General features: G+C 43.2%; 1 protein-coding gene across 1 annotated transcript in view; it reads left to right on the top strand.

Moving 5' to 3' along the window:
- TNR (tenascin R) overlaps window positions 1-20,321 on the top strand; it is a 91,090-nt gene that overhangs the window by 56,304 nt on the left and 14,465 nt on the right. The window contains exons 14-16 of the mRNA XM_061160769.1: window positions 1,103-1,246; window positions 1,905-2,035; window positions 2,907-3,039. Of these exons, the coding sequence (XP_061016752.1) occupies window positions 1,103-1,246; window positions 1,905-2,035; window positions 2,907-3,039 (408 nt within the window). The remainder of the gene's footprint in view (window positions 1-1,102; window positions 1,247-1,904; window positions 2,036-2,906; window positions 3,040-20,321) is intronic.

Below are 20,321 nucleotides of genomic sequence, written 5' to 3'. Positions count from 1 at the left end.
GTCATTAGACCACAAAAAATTGAAACTTCAGCCCTGCCATTATTTGGAGAAGTGCCCAGTAAACTCTATTAAATGCTGAATGACTCAGAAGTATTCTCAAGACACAATAAGAGGCTTGGCCTTGATCTAATGAACAGTTTTATCAACAGCTTGAATGAATATAGAAAAGATATGAATACCAAATTTATGTTTCAAACAACACTGTGATCATTAGAATCCAAATTCAGATATATTTTAGTAAACTGAAATGGTAGCCCCACACTCAGTCAACAAGGAAAAATGAAGTCAAAATGAATGCAAATCCCTTCCCATGGGTGCAAAAAATCAACTATACAAGGTAAGGTTGGGAGCGGGTTATAAACATGATCTTTGATGATTTTTAATCTCAGCCTATGATAACAAAATCCTAGGACCAGGATTAATATACATATTTGGCACAAATAAAAGCAGAGTCTTAACCTGTTTCTTTCGTTGTCAGCTCATCTCAATTATTGTTCGTGATTCTCTTCTGAGTTTTGCATTTCAGCAGGGACACTGATAAACTGTTCCTTGTTTAGAGAAAGGTGGCCAGGAATGTGACAGTTTTAGAATCATCTCATAAGATCCCCTGGAGAAGGAAATGGCACCCCACTCCAATATTCTTGCCTGGAAAATCCCATGGACGGAGGAGCCTGGTGGGCTACAGTCCATGGGGTCACAAAGAGTCGGACATGACTAAGAGACTTCACTTTCTTTCACTTTCATACATGTAATGGGGGTTGGGCTGAACGCTGTTAGTCTAGAGGCGAGAAAACCTGATTAGGAAGAGTGAAGGGCAGGAAGAGGTCATGAAACAAAAGATTTGGTTTATTCTAACTCCAGAGACCCAAGTAGATGTTATACGAAAGACTAATCGGCCTCCAAATAATTTCTCAATTATGATGCAAAACAAGATGAGAGGGTAGCTTTGTATGGAATATAATGCCAAGTTAAATAACCTCTAAAGGATTTTTTCCAAAATACTCTAATAGTGCCTTTTTTTAAGGAATATCTTTGGATTGGATAAGTCTTTCCTAAGTTGAATAGTCTTATTCAATCCTTATCCATATCCATCTGATTTTAGTTGCTGGAGAGACCATCCTGGTTGATGGAGACAGTGAGGAATTCCAGCTTGTTGACCTGCTTCCTAGGACCCACTACACTGTCACCATGTATGCCACCAGTGGGCCTCTCACCAGTGGTACCGTCAGTACCAACTTCTCTACCCGTGAGTACTCGAACGGTCAGCTCCATGTCAATATCCCGCGAGGCCTTTATGGATCCTGAAAATGATCAGTTTCCAAGGGCTGGACTAGACTAGAGTCTATAGGTTTTGGACAATGCAGTTATGAGGCATTCTTATTTTGGTTAAATGCAGCCCAAACGCCAGTGAAAGTGGGCTGCAACTCTTTTCCTGAGTCTGGCTGAGAGCAATACAGCCAGGTCAAGAGAGGCCAGTATTGGGAATGCATCTGGCCCATAAAAGTCTGATGGAACTAAAGGGCTTAATACTGGGAGAGAATTGCCAGGTGCAGTCATGACCAGGAGAACAGTAGACAAAAGTATACATGTGGGAATGATGTAAATTCAAGAGTGAACTCACAGACATGCAGGTTTAACAAGGTCATGATTTCAGACTGGAAGATGTCACATCCAGGCCCAGAGGACCAGGTGAGGGAAGGGGGAATAGCTTCAGGAATGATCATGACACTGACTGATTACCTTCTGCCCAGGAGTGTCCTTTATGCTCCTGCCCAAGCTAGAACTGGGGTCACCATGTGAGCAGCCCAGAGATCACATAGGTGGGCAAATTGGTCCACATGCCTGGCATTAACGAGGGAGGAGCTGGAGGGGCGCCCACTCCTGGCATTTTCTCTTCTTTGTAGTCTTGGATGCTCCTGAAAATCTGACAGCCAGTGAAGTCACCAGACAAAGCGCCCTGATCTCCTGGCAGCCTCCCAGAGCAGAGATTGAGAACTACGTCTTGACCTACAAATCCACTGATGGAAGCCGCAAGGTGAGATTTTTCTGGAAGCAACCCACAGGGAGTAAGCTAAGTTTGCCATTATGGCTACATAGCAGGCTGTTGAGGAAAGAGCACTCATCTGCAAGCCAGACATTTGGGTGTTAGCCTTGCCTCCACTCTTAGTCTCTGTGCAAGTTGAGGCAAAACATTCAACCTCTCTGAGCCTCAGTTTCTGCTCTAGGTAATAGGGGCATCTACCCTGCAACTTCACTCAGTTGTGGCTGATGCTGCCGATACCAGCCTCCAAGCCAATTAATAAGTACATGGTATTGGAATGAATTTTCACTAACAGGGCCATGCACACATGAGCTGGATACCAAATTCGACAGTCTCATGTGCCTCTTGATAAACATGATAAAGGCTCCATCTATACAGCCCACAGTAAAGAGATCACAAATTTCTGTTTTAGATGGCCAGTTGAAACAGGCCACCTATAGTACTGGTTGTCAAACGTTTGTTAACAGTGAAATCCTTTTTTTTTTTAAGTGAAATCATATTCAGAAACCAAATATACAGAATAGATTTCAGTAGAGCTAGTCTGCGGGTGTGAAAGAGGGAGGCCTATGTTCCTCCTTCCTCAGGCCTCCAGGAGACCCTGTGTGATCTGAAAACCATGGCGCTCAATAACCCAGGGCTAAGCTTGTCCAATGTGTATCCATGGGAGGGGAGCTGGCCTCAGTCCCACATAGGAGGTGTTCTTTATGCTTATTGGAACGTCTTCTCCTGACATGATATGGGACGAGAGAATAAAAATAGTCACTGTAGTACTGACCGTGGGGTCTGAACTTCCCTTCCCCACTCCCCTCCATGGTGACCCCTCTGCTCACCACCGTCCACCTCCCTCCCCCGGTTCATCTTTCAGGAGCTGATTGTGGACGCGGAGGACACGTGGATCCGACTGGAGGGCCTGTCCGAGAGCACAGACTACACGGTGCTCCTGCAGGCGGCCCAGGACACTGCGCGGAGCAGCATCACCTCCACCACCTTCACCACAGGTGAGAGAGGGACCTCCACCCTGACGTCGCCTCCTCCCCTGCATGGCATTTGGCTCCTCAGCAGCCTCGGCTGAGACTTGGCCAGGGAAGAGCCCATCAGAGAAACTCAATTGCCTCTTCCTGCAAAGGAAAATAATTCTTTTCCCCTACTCCTGCCTTCCCCCACTTCCACGGCCCTGCCAGGAACCTCTCACTACCAAGGCAACCATAGGAACCAGCCGCACAAATTCCTGGTCCTCCTGCACCAACTAAGTGTACCAAGTAAGACAGCAGGCTCCTCTGCAGATTTTCTGCAAGGGTTTTCCCAGCACAGTTTGTCCTTCCCTCCTTCCTGCCTCTGCTGCCTGTCCTCAGATTCACCCGGTAAAAGTTGCACAAATAAAGCCCCAGTATGAAGTCTACAGTTCTCCATCCACAAAGCATTTCTGCATTTCTGTGGTCTCAACCCATCCTTTTACAACAACTGGTGAGAAGGGTCTTATTATCCCCGTTCACCTCAGATGATGAAACTTAGGTGCATGGAAATCAATTGACTTACATGGTAGTAAGTGCTGGGTCACAACTTGAACCAAGGTCTTCCACTTCTAAATCCAGCCTTCCTTCTGCCTTCCTTCATCTAAGTATTGGGTTGGCCATAAAGTTTCTTCAGGTTTGTCTATCTCATTGTACAGAAAAACCCCAAATGAACTTTTTGGCTAACCCAATATCAGCAGAAGATATTGGAAATACCCCTACAGGGTGAAAAGTAAAATGAAATTGTTAGTCACTCAATCATGTCTGACTCTTTGTGACCCCATGGACTGCAGCCTACACACTCCTCTGTCCATGGGATTCTCCAGGCAGGAATACGGGAGTGGGTTGCCATTCCCTTCTCCAGGGGGTCTTCCTGATCCAGGGATCGAACCTGAGTCTCCTGCATCATAGGCAGAATCATTATCTGAGTCACCAGGGAAGCCCACCTTAAGGGGTAAGGTTGGTCTAATGTGAACAACAGGAAATAAACTAACACCTGGTGTTTGAGGGCTGTTTGACAGACACTGTTATAACAGTATTGTGTATTCTAACTTAATCCTCATGACAGCCTTTGAGGTATGTTCTAGTATCCTTATTTACAGATATGGAAACTGGGCCGAAGAGAGATGAGGTAACTCACCCAAGATCCCATAGCTCTCAGGTAGGACAGCTGGGATTGACCCCAGGTGCGCTAGCTCTGCGGTCTGTGTTGTTAACAACCCTTCCTGCCACTTCCGTGGTGCCTCTCTGCAGTCTGTAACGTGGGGCTGCCCGGTCAGACTGGATTCTCTCCCCACCCCATATTTAGAGGAGGGTGGCTGTGCACCATGTGGGACAAGTGTACTGTTGGTCACTCAGTCATGTCCAACTCTGCGACCCCATGGACTGTAGCCCACCAGGCTCCTCTGCCCATGGGATTCTCCAGGCAAGAATATCAGAGTGGGTTGCCGTTTCCTTCGCCAGGGTATCTTGCCAACCCAGGGATCAAAACCACAACTCTTGCAGCTTCTGCATTGGCAGGCTGATTCTTTACCTTCTGAGCCAGCAGGGGCAAGTGAAGGCATGTTCATTATCTGTAGACACACTTCTGTTGTCATCTCAGAGTACCAGGGTGACTGGATTCCTGTCCACCCCCAGAGCCCATCCTCCCATCACTAGAGAGAGGTAACAGAAAGTCACCCATCTACCCAGGTGCCTCCCCCACTAGACTTGTTCTAAAAGACAAAACAGGACACTGGCTCAAATATACCCAAATGTCACTAGTGATTCCGTAGGGTGGTGAAATTATGAATGTGGCCCCCTTTTCCTTCCTTTTTACACTTTTCAGTATCTTGCAAAGTGGTGACAATGAGCACAATAATCTGAAAAACAATTTTTAATTAAAACATAAAAATTAACCTTGGCCTTGAACCCAAGGTCTTTGACAAGCAGAATTTGGAGGACACTTGATCTCTTTATGGGGCTGAAGTCAAGTAAGCTCAAGTTGCATTACTTTCTAGGGGTGTCTTACCTCAGAACCAAGGTGTCACCATCTTGCTCAAGCCCTTCCCTGCACATTCACAGGTTAATTAAAGGGTCCTCCAGGGTTTCCCTTCTCAAGCCACCACCCCAAGACCGAGGGATTGGAGCTTTTCACTGAATTAAAATTTTCCTTCCCCTAAAAAGGACACAGATGACAGAAACATAAACAAAACCCCTGATCTGCATATTTATTAGGTCTAAACTACTCATTTCATTCCCAAAATGCATGGGTTTCACTGCTTGCTCAGTGTAGTATGAGCTTTCAATTCCCATCCTGGTAACACCACAGCTCGTGGTTGTGAGCAGGATGACAATATGCCTGGGGTTTCTGCAGTATCTTGCAGCTGTGCCTTGCTCCATATCCGCCTGGACTGTAATAGCATGCCAGATTCTGTGCCATCCGCTGGCCTCTGTTAGATGAAGTCACCCCCAAAGGGGTGAATCCCAAATCCAGCTGGGGGCCCAGTAAGATCCAGTAAACAGACGGTTGACAATTTGTGGAAATCTGGGACGGAGCCCAGGGTAGTGGCTTTGTTCCATGGACAGCACAGGGGGACCATCAAGATGTATTTAGGTATTTGTTCTTTTTATGAGACTTCAGTTGACACTGAGTCCTGCAGCGTGACCAATAACTCCCCTGAAAAGGAGAGCGCTGAAGAGCCCACTTGCCTGTAACATCAGTGTAATTACTACCCAAGTTGTTCTATGCAGTTTGGGGAACCAGAGAAGGACTTAGCACTACAACTACAGTGGTACATGGCAAAGAGGGGTCTATGTCTAAGAAGTTTTCACAGTTTCCCTGGAAAGCTCAAATTTAAATCTCAATCACTGATGCATCCCAAACCCACTGAAATGACCAGTGGCATAGTGACAATCCAGGGACAGAGGCAATGCACAAGACATCACCTCGCACAAAGCTGGGTACATAGCAGACATAATAAATGGCGGTTAAGAGGAACAGTTAAATCCTCAGTTCAGAGCCCGGGAAGAGGGGTTTCTGGTGAAAAAGCTGTAGGAGAAGAAGATTTTCAGTATCCCTTACAGGGACAGCCCGTGCAAAGAGAGCCTGCATACAGAGTATGATGCACCTGTCTCTCTGATTGCAGGCTCTTTCTGCCACCTCACATGCAGATTTCCTCGAGTGAATTACACAGAGCTTACAGAGTTATTTGCATGTCAATACTTTTTTTTTTTTTTAAGATTCAAAGCAACTGACAGTAAATTTCACTGTTTACATAATGACAGGCTCTGGACAAAATGAAGACACGATGGATACAGTAATCATAAAGTTTTGATAATATTTTTAATCAATTTTTATTGGAGTGCAATTGATTTATGATGTTGTGTTAGTTTCCACGGTACAGCAAAGCAAATCAGTTATACCTATACATATATCCACTCTTAGATTCTTTTCCCATAGAGGTCATTACAGAATATTGAGTAGAGTTCCCTGTGCTATACAGTAGGTTCTTATTAGTTATCAAATGGCAACCCACTCCAGTATTCTTGCCTGGGAAATCCCATGGACAGAGGAGCCTGGTGGGCTACAGTCCATAGGATTGCAAAGAGTCAGACACATCTGATTGACTAACACACATAGTATGTATATGTCAATCCCAATCTCCAAATTCATCCCTCCCCTTCTCACCCCCTTGTTAACCATAAGTTTGTTTTCTATATCTGTGACTCTATTTCTGTTTTGTAAATATGTTCATTGCTACCATTTTTTTGGATTATACATATAAGCGATATCATATGATATTTGTCTTTGTCTGACTTACTTCACTCAACATGACAATCTCTAGCCCATTCGTGTCACTGCAAATGGCATTATTTGTTCTTTTTTATGGCTTAATAATATTCCATTAGAGGTAGATATATGTCTCCCACACCTTCTTTCTCCATTCCTCCATTGATGGACATTTAGGTTGCTTCCATGGCTGGCTATTGTAAATAGTGCTGCAATGGACATTGGGGTACATGAAATGGGACCTAATTAAACTTAAAGGCTTTTGCACAGAAAAAGAAACCATAAATAAAATGAAAAGACAACCCACAGAATGGGAGAAAATATTTTCAAATGAAGCGACCAACAGGGATTAATCTCCAAAATATACAAACAGCTCATGCAGCTTATTATATTTTAAAAAATTCCAATCAAGAAATGGACAGAAGATCTAAATAGACGTTTCTCCAAAGAAGACATACAGATGGCCAAAAGGTACATAAAAAGATGCTCAACATCACTACTTATCAGAGAAATGCAAATCAAATAAAAACTACAATGAGGTACCACTTCACATGGTCAGAATGGCAATCATCAAAAGTACAAACAATAAATGCTGAAGAGGGTGTGGGGGAAATGAAAACTTCCCTCCTGGAGAAAACTATAATTTGAAAATATGCATGTCAGTATTAATGAGTCCTCATTGCCTGTGCCATGCCCTCCCCCCTCTCCTAAATCCCTCACCAAAAAAACAAATTTTCTTAGAGAAGAACAGAATACAAGTGTACCACCTTCTAGAGTGTACAGGTGGAGATGTTATCAAGAAAAGAAGGACTGGGGTTTACTTGACAGGTGACATGAGCTAGACTCCTTGAGGAAGAGTCTGGGGGGAATAAGAGGCCTCCAAAGATCCCCTGCAGCATGGGAACAGAAGGGAACAGCATGGGAACAGAAGGGAATCCCTGCAGAAGGGAACAGCTAACCACTCCAGTATTCTGGCCTGAAGAATTCCATAGACTGTATAGTCCATGGGGTCACAAAGAGTCAGACATGGCAGAGAGACTTTCACTTTCACCGGGCACCTGGGCATCCAGGTGTTTCTCATCCCTAAAGTCCCCTGTCTGCCCTGGATATCTCCTGACATCCCCTGAGAGTGGGCTTCCTCTGGGAAAAGTGGTTGGAGCAGCAGTGCCTCGGGCCTGATTCTGCAGTTCTCTGAGTTCCCTACCCTCTGCCGACACTCAGCACATTCTAACCCATCCTTCCCCTGCCCCTCCATCAGGACCAGAGCAAACTCCCCTCACACCCTTGAAGCCACATACAGCACCCTGCAAGCTCCATCTGCAGCATCCTTTAAAAAGAAAGAGAGAGAGAGGAGAGAAAGAAACAAAAACAAAGAGCAGAGTTATCATCATTTACTCGAAAGATTGAAGGGCTGCCCTCCTGAACCCCATGAATCACTCCTGCTGAGCAAGAGATCTGAGGAACACCAGGGATGATGGATTTAGAGGCTAATTTCATTCTAGTAACTGACACCCTTTCTGACTTCACTAACAGTACCTGAGCTTCCACTTAGCAGTATCCTATTCTTAGACTGATCTCAGCTGATTGTTCTAAGTGTTTTTTATGTCGTATCTTAGGGAACAAAAGAGTCTAAGGCTGGACCCCAAAGTGGCCTCCATCCACTGACAAACCCTTATCTTATCCTGGGTGGGCCAGGCAAAGAGAACTCATTACACGCAGATGCCAATTTAACAGTTTAGGAAAAAGTTGAGATGTTAAAAAAATAATATAAGAGAGGAAAAAAGAAAAGAACTGGCTCCCAAAAAACTTCAAAAAATTTCTTTGATCAAGATGTCTCTTCTCATTGTGTTCCTGCCATATAATATAAGCCCATTTCATTGTTTCCATCATGTTAATAGCTTCCTGTCCTCTTGTCTCTGGTGTTTGCACAAGACTCTGGGGGGAATTAAATACAAGTAGTATGGAAGAGAAAAAAAATATGGATACATTATTTATAATTTACTGTCGCCTGAAATTTCATCCAAGGTCTACTTGTCTTTTAGAGACATGAATATAAATGAGGAAACAAATATTCCCCACAGAGCAACAGGAACTTGGTGAAATGATCTTCCGAGAAGCAGATTTCATTGTCTATTTTAATACTATAAGAGGCAAACAAGGCACTCACTAAAGCTTGTCCTCGGAGACAGTGAACACTATAAAATAGGTTGTCTTGACCTTGAGGTTAAGCGAAGACAATCATTTTCGGAGGCACCCAGAGATGGGTAATGAGAAGTTTTCTTTATTGCCTTCGCTCTGTCCCTGCTCTCCCAGCAGCCAGACTGAGCTGCTCTCTGGGGCTTTTCAAGAAAACTCCTAGAGGGTGATCTAACATGAGCTTCATTTTCTGAGGTTGTGAAAATTAATGACGGTGGACAAACCCTGGGTTCTGGGACAACAGACGGTGGGTCATGCAAGTGAACGTCGTTATCAGTGGGGAAGGAGAGCATGATGACCACTATTCATTGCAATCTATTCCTATCGAGGGTGGTAGGGCTCTAAACATCCCATCTAAAGAAACCTTTCCCATGCATGCCCACCATGGGTAGACGGATGGGTATCAGACAAGAGGTCTGAATTAATCATACCACTCAGTTTATCACATATGACCAGTGTCAATCTCCAACAAAGTCCCTCTCTATTCATTTATTTCTGTTTATCTCCCATCTTTTCTTCCACCTTCCAAATGCAGCCATTTTGATGTGCTAAATTTGTAAACTTTTGTTGTTTTTTTAAATGTATTTTTGAAAAGCTGCCTTAAGTATATTTTAAATGTATGTAAATGTTATTAGATTGCATAACTCGCTCCCTATTCTATTTTTTGCTCAGCACCAATTTTAAGACCCATCTAGGTTGTTATAATGGCTTCCCTGGTGGCTCAGACATCTGGTAAAGAATCTGCCTGCAATACAGGAGACCCCGGTTCAATCCCTGGGTCAGGAAGATCCCCTGGAGAAGGAAATGGCAACCCACTCCAATAGTCTTGCCTGGAGAATTCCATGAACAGAGGAACTTGCCGGGCTACAGTCCATGGGGTCACAGAGAGTTGGACACGACTAACACTGGTCTTGCACACACTGTTATAGATGTATAGAATCTTTTGCTCACAACCATTGCAAAATATTGCATGGTGTGCACACATCATGTTTTATCTCTTCATTCTCCTGAAGATGAACATCACATTGTCTCCAGTCTCCCTCCACCATAAATGGTACTATAGTAAATACCTCATCAGTTCAGTTCAGTTCAGTCGCTCAGTCATGTCCGACTCTTTGTGACCCCATGAGCCACAGAACGCCAGGCCTCCTTGTCCATCACCAACTCCCAGAGTTTACCCAAACTAATGTCCATTAAGTCGGTGATGCCATCCAACCATCTCATCCTCTGTCATCCCCTTCTCCTCCTGCCCTCCATCTTTCCCAGCATCAGGGTCTTTTCAAATGAGTCAGCTCTTCACATCAGATGGCCAAAATATTACAGTTTCAGCTTCAACATCATTCCTTCCAATGAACACCCAGGACTGATCTCCTTTAGGATGGACTGGTTGGCTCTCCTTGCAGTCCAAGGGATTCTCAAGAGTCTTCTCCAACACCACAGTTCAAAAGCATCAATTTTTCGGCGCTCAGCTTCTTTATAGTCCAACTCTCACATCCATACATGACCACTGGAAAAACCATAGCCTTGACTAGATGGACCTTTGTAGACAAAGTAATGTCTCTGCTTTTTAATATGCTGTCTAGGTTGGTCATAACTTTCCTTCCAAGGAGTAAGCATCTTTTAGTTTCATGGCTGCAATCAACATCTGCAGTGATTTTGGAGCCCAAAACATAAAGTCAGCCACTGTTTCCACTGTTTCCCCATCTATTTGCCATGAAGTGATGGGACCAGATGCCATGATCTTAGTTTTCTGAATGCTGAGCTTTGAGCCAACTTTTTCACTCTCCTCTTTCACTTTCATCAAGAGGCTCTTTAGTTCTTGTTCACTTTCTGCCATAAGGATGGTGTCATCTGCATATATAAGGTTATTGATATTTCTCCCAGCAATCTTGATTCCAGCTTGTGCTTCTTCCAGCCCAGCGTTTCTCATGATGTACTCAGTATATAAGTTAAATAAGCAGGGTGACAATATGCAGCCTTGACATACTCCTTTTCCTATTTGGAACCAGTCGTTGTTCCATGTTCAGTTCTAACTGTTGCTTCCTGACCTGCATATAGGTTTCTCAAGAGGCAGGTCAAGTGGTCCGGGATTCCCATCTCTTTCATAATTTTCTACAGTTTATTGTGATCCACACAGTCAAAGGCTTTGGCATAGTCAATAAAGCAGAAATAGATGTTTTACATGTCCACATATAAATCACTGAGGCAATACCTTTGGGATATATGTATCCAGAAGAGAACTGTTGGGTCTTAGGGTATGTGTTTATATGGTTTAACTATGTACTGCTCTCCTGAATGGTTGTACCGGTCTACACTGCTTCCAACAGTGCACAAAGGATCCTATTTCCTAATGATATACATCATTCCTAATGACTTGACATGATCCAGCTTTGTAATCCTTGACAGTCTAATGAGCGTGATTGATATCTCACTGTTCTGGTTGAATTTCATTAAATAATGTTTGTTTTTTTAAACATCTCTTCAAATGCTTATTAGACTTTTGAGTTTCCTTGTTCTGTAAATTACCTGTTCATATAGTTTGTCCATCTTTCCATCAGGGTTCCTGTGCTAGTTAAGTATTAGCTATAATTATCTGAACTTTGGAAGTCTTTCTTTAAAAAATCTCACCCTGCTTGTAGGACACAAATATATTTTTCTACATGTTCTTCTATTAACTTTCTGGATGTATTGTTATATCTAGTCTTAATTTTGTTTACAGTATAAGGTAGAAATGGGTTTCCCAGGTGGCTCAGTGGTAAAGAATCTGCCTGCCAATACAGAAGATTCAGGTTCAATCCCTGTGTTGGGAAGATTTCCTGGAGAAGGAAATGGCAACCCACTCCAGTATTCTAGCCTGGGAAATCCTATGGACAGAGGAGCCTGGGGAGCTACAGTCCATGCGGTTGCAAAAAAGTCGGACACAACTGAGCAACTAAACAATAACCATAAATTAGGTAGGGACGCAGTGAGCCAATTTCCCCAGCATCTTTTACTGAATAATCCATCTTTTACTGAATAATCCATCTTTTACTGAATAACCAATTGATTCGTGGTGCTATATTGTATATTAAGTCCCATATATACATGGATTTGTCTCTGAATTCTGAACTCCCTATTCTATTCCATGCTCTATTGATCTGTTCTTTTGCAAACACTACATTTAATGTTTTTGACATATTTTACATCTTTCTGCTTTGTGTGTCCCTTAACTACTTATTGTGCATATAGGTGATTTTACTGCTGTTGTCTTTTAAACTCCCTACTAGCTTTATAATCAGTTGATCTTTACTGCACATTTGCCTTTACCAATGAGAGTTTTCCTTTTGTAATTTTCATGTTTCTAATAATAGTCTTTTCTTTTCTGCCTGAAGAAGTCTCTTTAACATTTCCTGTAATGCCAGTTTAGTGGTGCTGAACTCTTTTAGTTTTTTTTTTTTTTTTTTTTTTGTCTGTAAAATTCTTTATCGCTCCTTCAAATTGGAAAGGTAGCCTTGCTGGGTAGAGTATGGTTGTAGGTTCTTTCCTTTTATCACTTTGAATATATCATGCTATTCCCGCTGGCCTGCAAAGCTTCTGCTGAAAAGTCAGTGAAAAGTCTTATGGGAGTCCCCTTGTATGAAGCTAGTTGCTTTTTTCTTGCTGCTTTTAAGATTCTTTTTTAATTAATTAATTTATTTAATTTTGGCCGTGCTGGGTCTTTGTTGCTGTGTGCAGCCTTTCTCTAGTTGCAGTAGGCAGGGGCTACTTTATGTTACACTATGAGGGGCTTCTCAAAGCAGTGGCTTCTCTTGTTATGGAGCTTGGGTTCTAGGCACTCAGACTTCAGCATGGGCTTAGTTGCCCCTCAGTTCAGTTCAGTCACTCAGTCGTGTCCAAATCTTTGTGACCCTATGGACTGCAGCACGCCAGGCCTCCCTGTCCATCACCAACTCCCGGAGCTTGCTCAAACTCAGGTCCATCAAGTAAGTGATGCCATCCCCTTCTCCTCCTGCCTTTAATCTTTCCCAGCATCAGGGTCTTTTCAAATGAGTCAGTTCTTTGCATCAGGTGGCCAAAGTGCTGGACCTTCAGCTTCAGCATCAGTCCTTCCAATGAATATTCAGGACTGATATCCTTTAGGATGAACTGATTTGATCTCCCTGCTGTCCAAGGGACTCTCAAGAGTCTTCTCCCCCTATTATACAGAGTGAAGCAAGTCAGAAAGGAAAATACCAATACAGTATATTAACGCATATATACAGAATTTAGAAAGATGGTAACGATGACCCTATATGCGAGACAGCAAAAGAGACACAGATGTAAAGAACAGACTTTTGGACTCTGTGGGAGAAGGCAAGGGTGGGATGATTTGAGAGAATAGCATTGAAACATGTATATTATCATATATGAAATAGATCGCATGAGACAGGGTGCTCAGGGCTGGTGCACTGGGATGACCCTGAGGGATGGGATGGGGAGGGAGGTGGAAGGGAGGGTCAGGATGGGGAACAAATGTACATCCATGGCTGATTCATGTGAATGTATGGCAAAAACCACCACAATAGGTAAAGCAATTAGCCTCCAATTAAAATAAATTTTAAAAAAGAAAAAAAAAAAAGTCTTCTCCAGCACCATGGTTCAAAAGCATCCATTCTTTGGCACTCAGCTTTCTTTGTCTTCCTGGACCAGGGATTGAACCCATGTCCTCTGCAATGGCAGGTGGATTCTTAACCACTGGACCACCAGGGAAGTCCTTTAAGACTCTTTACCTTTAATTTTTGCCATTTTAATCATAAAGCATCTTGACACAGACCTCTGGATGCATCTTGTTTGGGACTCTGCTTCCTGGACTTGAACGTCTGTTTCCCTTCCCAGGTTACGGAAGTTTTCAGCTATTATTTCTTCAAACGAGTTCTTTGCCCTCTTTTCTCTCTCTTCTCCTTCTGGGACCCCAATAATGAGAATGCTAGTACACTTGATGTTGTTCAAGAGGTCTCTTAAACTATCCTCAAGTTATAAGTCTTTTTTTTCCCTTTTTTCTGTTCAGTTTGGGTGATTTCCAGTCTGTCTTCCAGTTCCCTGATCTATTCCTCTGCATCATCTAATCCACTGTTGACTTCTCTTAGTGTAGTTTTTTTCTTTTTTAACTTAAGTTATTGTTTTCTTTAGCTCTTTTTGGTTCTTCTTTGTATTTTCTAACTCTTTGTTAAACTCCTCTCTGTGTTCATTCATTCTTCTCCTGAGTTCATCAAGCATCCTTATGACTGTTACCTTGAACTCTATTGGATAGATTGCTTATCTCCACTTGTTTAGTTCTTTTGAAGATTTGTCTTATTCCTTCATTGGAACATATTCCTATGTCTTCTCATTCTGTCTCATTCTCTGTTTTTATTTCTGTGTATTAAGTAGGTCAGTTATGTTTCCTGATCTCAGATTAGTAGCCTTATGTAGGAACATCCTGTGGAGCCCAGCAGCACACTTGCCTCTGGTCACAGAGTTATATACTCTAGGAGCGTTCCCTGTGTGGGCTCTGTGGGTCCTTCTATTGTAGGGGCATTTACTCTTGTGGGTATGCTGGCAGGTGGCGCTGGCCTCTGGCCTGGTTGGCTGTCAGGCTCTGAGCCAAGTGGCAGCTGCTGGCCCATGGTGGGCAGTGCCGGATTCTGGCAAGGCTAGCTGTGTGGTCCAGGGGGTCCAAGGCTGATGCTGGATGAGTGGGTAAACCCTTTGTGCTAATAGGATAGAAGAAGGATTTCAAAATAGCACTTGCCAGCACCAGTGTCCTTGTGGTAGGACAGGCTCCCAAAAATCACTGTCACCAGCATCTATGTCCCCAGGGTCATCCCAGTTGCCTTCTGCCTCTTTGAGGGGCTCTCCAAGATAAGCAAGTGGGTCTGACCCAGACTTCTTTCAAATTATCTCCTCTGCACTGGAACTCACTTGCCACTATTTCCCACATCCCAGACTCTGGCCTCAACAAGGGTGGTCAGGAAAGACCTCTCTTTGAGCTGAGCCATTTGAGCCAGGACTTGAATGATGAGAGTGAATCACATCGAAGAGCATTCCGAGCCTGGAGAAGAATAATCACTACACCACAAGGGAGGAATAAGTTTGGCATATTCAACAGATTAAAAGAAAGCCAGTGGAAAGAGCGAGGAGTACAAGGCAGAGGCAGAGAATGCAGGAGTTTATAGGATGTGTTAGAGATTTTAGCTTTTATTCTAATTGCAAGAAGCCATTACAATCAGAGCCACTGATTGGAGAAGCTATTGGAGGGCCTCAGCAAGTGAGAGAAAGGATGACATAATATCACTTTTACATTATAAAAATATTACCGTGGTTAAAATATAGAGAATAGATGCAAGTGGGGCCAGGATGGTAGGAAGAGACTAGGTAGGAGGCATTACAATGACCCCACCCTTTCCTTGCCATATTAAATCAAGAGCCACAGAGAAAGGCCAGGCTGGAAGCTGCCAGTCTATGATCAATTAATCTGCCATAGAATTGGATCTCCTCATATTAGTAAATCTAAGGACTAGTAAATTATGTCAGAACATTTCTTTACTGTTAGGGTGCCTTTAGCTGATCTTCAAAGGGAAGATTTAGAAGCCTGTTGTATTAGCCCTTGGTAGGTAGAAGGCAAGTGGTCTTCAGAGCTTAAAGACCTTCCTCAGAAATTCTTCTTAAGATAAAACCATCCAAGCTGTTGACTGCATAGTTGATTCTATGTTCCCATTGGCTCCTTGAAGGCTATTGTTACCTCTCTATCTTGGTTCCTACTGCCACCTCCTGAATGAGGTCTTACCTCCACTCTCACCCCATCTAATTCATTCTCCACACTACAGGGAAAATGCTATTTTAAAAACTTGAGCTTAAAGTCCATTAATGGGCTCTTCATCTTATTTCCTTCCAGAGAAGGTCCAACTCCTTCAGTGTCATGATCCAGTCCCTCTTATTTCCCCAAGGCTTTCCTTCACCCACTCAATCCAGCTCTTTCTCTTGTTTCCTGACTGAAACCTACAGTTCCCCAGATAGGCCACGTTTTGCACAGACCTAGAATATCTCTCTTCCATCAATTTGTGACTAATTTCTACTTTGGTTCCTAAAATAAGAAGCACTTTCTGATTATCACTTGCTAACCCCTGCACCATACTCCACCACTCACCCTACCCTCACCAGCCACAGAATTCACTACATGTGCATTCACTTCCATGTTTTGATAGCTCCTTGTTCAGTTCAGTTCAGTCATTCTGTCATATTCAACTCTTTGTGACCCCCATGGACTGCAGAATGCCAGGCGTCCTTGTCCATCACCAACTCCCAGAGCCTACTCAAACTCATGTCCATTGAGTCAGTGATGCCATCCAACCATCTCACCCTCTGTTGTCCCCTTCTCCTCCCGCCCTCAATCTTTCCCAGCATCAGAGTCTTTTCCAGTGAGTCAGTTCTTCACGTCAGGTGGCCAAAGTACTGGAGCTTCAGCTTCAACATCAGTCCTTCCACTGAATATTCAGGACTGATATCCTTTAGAATGGACTGGTTTGATCTCCTTGCAGTCCAAGGGACTCTCAAGAGTCTTCTCCAACACCACAGTCCAAAAGCACCAATTCTTCATTGCCGAGATTTCTTTATGGTCCAACTGTAACATCCATACATGACCACTGGAAAAACCATAGCTTTGACTAGATGGACCTCTGTCAGCAAAGTAATGTCTCTGCTTTTTAATACACTGTCTAGGTTGGTCATAGCTTTTCTTCCAAGGAGCAAGCATCTTTTAATTTCATGGCTACAGTCATCATCTGCAGTGATTTTGGAGCCCAAGAAAATAAAGTCTGTCGCTGTTTCCATTGTTTCCCCATCTATTTGCCATGAAGTGATGGGACCATATGCCATGATCTTAGTTTTCTGGATGTTGATTTTTAAGCCAGCTTTTTCACTCTCCTTTCATTTTCATCACTTTCCTCTTTGCTTTCTGCCACAAGGGTGGTGTCATCTGCATATCTGAGGTTGTTCTTTCTCCCGGTAATCTTGATTCCAGCTTGTGCTTCATCCAGTCTGGCATTTTGCATGATATACTCTGCATATAGGTTAAATAAACAAGGTGACAATGTACAGCCTTAACATACTCCTGTTTATCTCTTCTCCAGAGTACTCAGAACTTGGGGTTATGTTTGTTTTTTTCTCCCACCAGAATGTGAACAACCTGAAAAATAAGACTGTGTCTTTTTCTTCCCTATATTTTAATCTCTTATTCCAATATTTAGAACCCAATAGACACTTCCTATATGTTTGCTGAATGAATACACAAACAAAGAAACACATAAATCAATTGGAAGATACTGTGAAGGAGGCCAAGGTGGTAGGTTTGATAGCCCATGTGGGCTAAACAGATAACTTTTCCCTGTCCACAGCCTCAGACTGGTTCCCCAAACTTTGCTACCCACAAACCCACTTCTGAGAAAAAAGTGTAAGGGTGGTTGGCCAGAGGTGGTCTCACCTGTGCTAATATGAAATGACACCTTATTTCTGCAGTTGCAGAGACTTGCTGAGGTTGTTCTCAGAGATAAATACTAATATCATAGTTCAGTTCTGATGCTAAGGCCATTAGATTGGGCAGACACTCTCCAAAGCCATTAACTCTGACCATTTTAAAGACCACATTCAATAACACAAAGCACGTAAGGAACAGAGCAGGGACAGAGTCTCTCCCCTCACTCCCAGCTGACTGGAGGCTCTCTGTTTGCACTGTTTATCACATAGCTCACTTCCCTCTGCTCAGCATTCAGCCTCCAGATGCCCAACAGAAACCAATTTCTGAGCCATTCTTCCAGTGAATGCCCCCAACCCTGTTGATCTCCCAATTACATCTAGAAACACTTAACTGTAAGACATTTCAGTGTACCGATTGCTTGGCATTGCTTTCCTCTTAACTTGGTAATCACCACAGCCTGTGCTTTTAAAAAAAAAAAAAAGAAAGAAAGAAAGAAAACGAAAAAAAAAAAAAAAGGCTCTTTGTCAGGCCAGGCCCTAGTAATTGTATCAAAGGGGAAGAGAGGGAAAGCCTTCCAGTTTTGGTCTTCATCCTAAAATTTCTGCCTTGGAAAAACTACTGGGATGATCTACGTTAGGATTAAAGGTGAGTTTTTGGTATTTTAGATGTATAACATTCAGAGAGCTAGGGATGCCCCCAAAATGCCCTATCTCCTAAAAACGTATGAAGCCACAGTGTACATGCAATGAACAAAGCACATTGGGAACCAGTGTATTATATATTATTAACTAAACCAGAGCCCAATAACCCCACAGGAGAATTTAATGGTAAAAACTGGGACACGAGGCTTAAACTCAAGGATAATTAGAGTCTCTTATCCCCTCTCGCTCAATCTACACATCTTGGGACCAGCCTACTCAAGATATGCCCACTGGGAAAAAGAGAGAGAAAGAAAAGGAAAATGGGAAAGAAAAGAAGGAAAGAGGGGAGGTAGGGTGAGAGAGAGACAGACACTCAGTCTGTTTATCCACTCTGCCATGTGGATCTCAGCAAAGAAAGGAGATCATTGCACTCCTTAGAACACAGTCTAGCTAACCAGTTTCACCTCTGGACTCTTTAAGAAGAGGACAACATACTAGAGGAACAGTGGAGTTCAAATCCAGCTGGTCTTCAGGCTCATCTGAAGAGCTTTATTTAAATACTGATTCCTGACACCCACCCACCCCCACCCCACCCTCGTCCACCCCCACCTCCCCCCCAGCATTCTGATTAAGCAGATCTGCTGCAGAACCCAGGGAGCTCAATTTTAATAGTCTCTGGTTTGGAAACAATTAGTGAGCCTGCTTCCTCTCAACAGGTGAAAAGGAATAATAATTTGATCGTGGACTGGTGGTGGGAGGTAAAACTTTGACAGTCTTGAGAGCTGGAGTAGGCTGGAGAGGAGTGGTTTCACAGTAAATGTCTCCTCCAGGCTCCCAAGATGTGAATATTGCTGCCCCAGATAGTCTGAATAAGCAAAATGCTTTTGATTGTCTTTTCATTAATGCTGTAGACTAAATTATAGTAAGTGGAATCTCTAAGCCACAAGGTGGACTTGCCATTTGTCAAAGGTAAGGCAAGTGCACCCAGCAACTATGCATCAGCCCAAACATGCATCACCAGCCGTGTGCGATTTGGTGGGCGCCTCCACTAACCAGTCCAATGTGGGGGCCCAGAAGGAAGAGAACATGCCCCTTCCTCTCCCAGCGTGCAGTCTGGAACCTTCATCCCATCCAACCTTATACACACCTTGAAAGGAAAAGTGAAAGTCACTCAGTCGTGTCTGATTCTTTGCGACCCCATAACACTATACAGTCCATGGAATTTTCCAGGCCAGAATACTAGAATGGGTAGCCTTTCCTTTCTCCAGGGGATCTTCCCAATTCAGGGATTGAATCCAGGTCTCCGGCATTGTAGGCGGATTCTTTATCAGCTGAGCCACAAGGGAAGCCCAAGAATATTGGAGTGGGTAGCCTATCCCTTCTCCAGGGGATCTTCCTGATCCAGGACACTCCTTAGGTCCACTTTTTTCTTAATTTGATTTTATTCCTGTTTTCTGACTTTATAAAAATGCATCCCTTTTTTTATATGACGGCCTTTTAGATACATAAAAGCTTCTCTCCTCCAGAACAAGTTATCTCATTGTCCTATATTTTTTTTTTTTGGTAGTCTACCTTTAAAACAACTAATATCTTTGAGCCTTTGAAAGGATCTATAACAGAAATATTAAATAATCAACACTATCAATGTGAAGGAGCCTTTATAAGATCATTTATTTGTCTGTTCTAAAGTTTGGCCTGGTGTTATATGTGTATTGGGAAGAAATGTGGGGTTCTGGCCCCTTAAGGAACTGAGGCAGATTCAGGGGAAAGGGCTATTAGTGCATAAGGCAGAAGTGAGCTGAAGACAAGCATGTTTTATGTTGATCTAAAATGAGAAACTCAAGCAGTGAGAAAAGAAAGGAAAAAGGAAGGCAGACAAGCCAGTTGCTCTAAAGACCAGCTAGAGAATATTCTGGAAGCCAGAAAATATCACTGTGCTCCCAAGGTGTGGGGGGGGGGGGGGCAGTGAGGTGCTCACTCACACCTGCCCCTGAAATGTAACTGGACCCTCTAGAAACAGATGGGATCAGGTACTCTAACGAGCTCTTGGACAGGCTGGAGATGCAAGTTGAGAGCTTTTCTATAGCTACTAAGGAAATACATTTTGGAGAGTTAAGATATTTAATGTGAACAAAGAACTTTGAGGTAATTTTAATCTTTGGGGCCTTCTTTGCTTATAAGATAAATTTTG

Source organism: Dama dama, chromosome 14, assembly GCF_033118175.1.
Source record: "Dama dama isolate Ldn47 chromosome 14, ASM3311817v1, whole genome shotgun sequence".
Lineage (NCBI taxonomy): Eukaryota > Metazoa > Chordata > Mammalia > Artiodactyla > Cervidae > Dama > Dama dama.
Note: the sequence above shows the minus strand (reverse complement) of the source record. Positions and strands in the feature narration are given on the sequence as shown.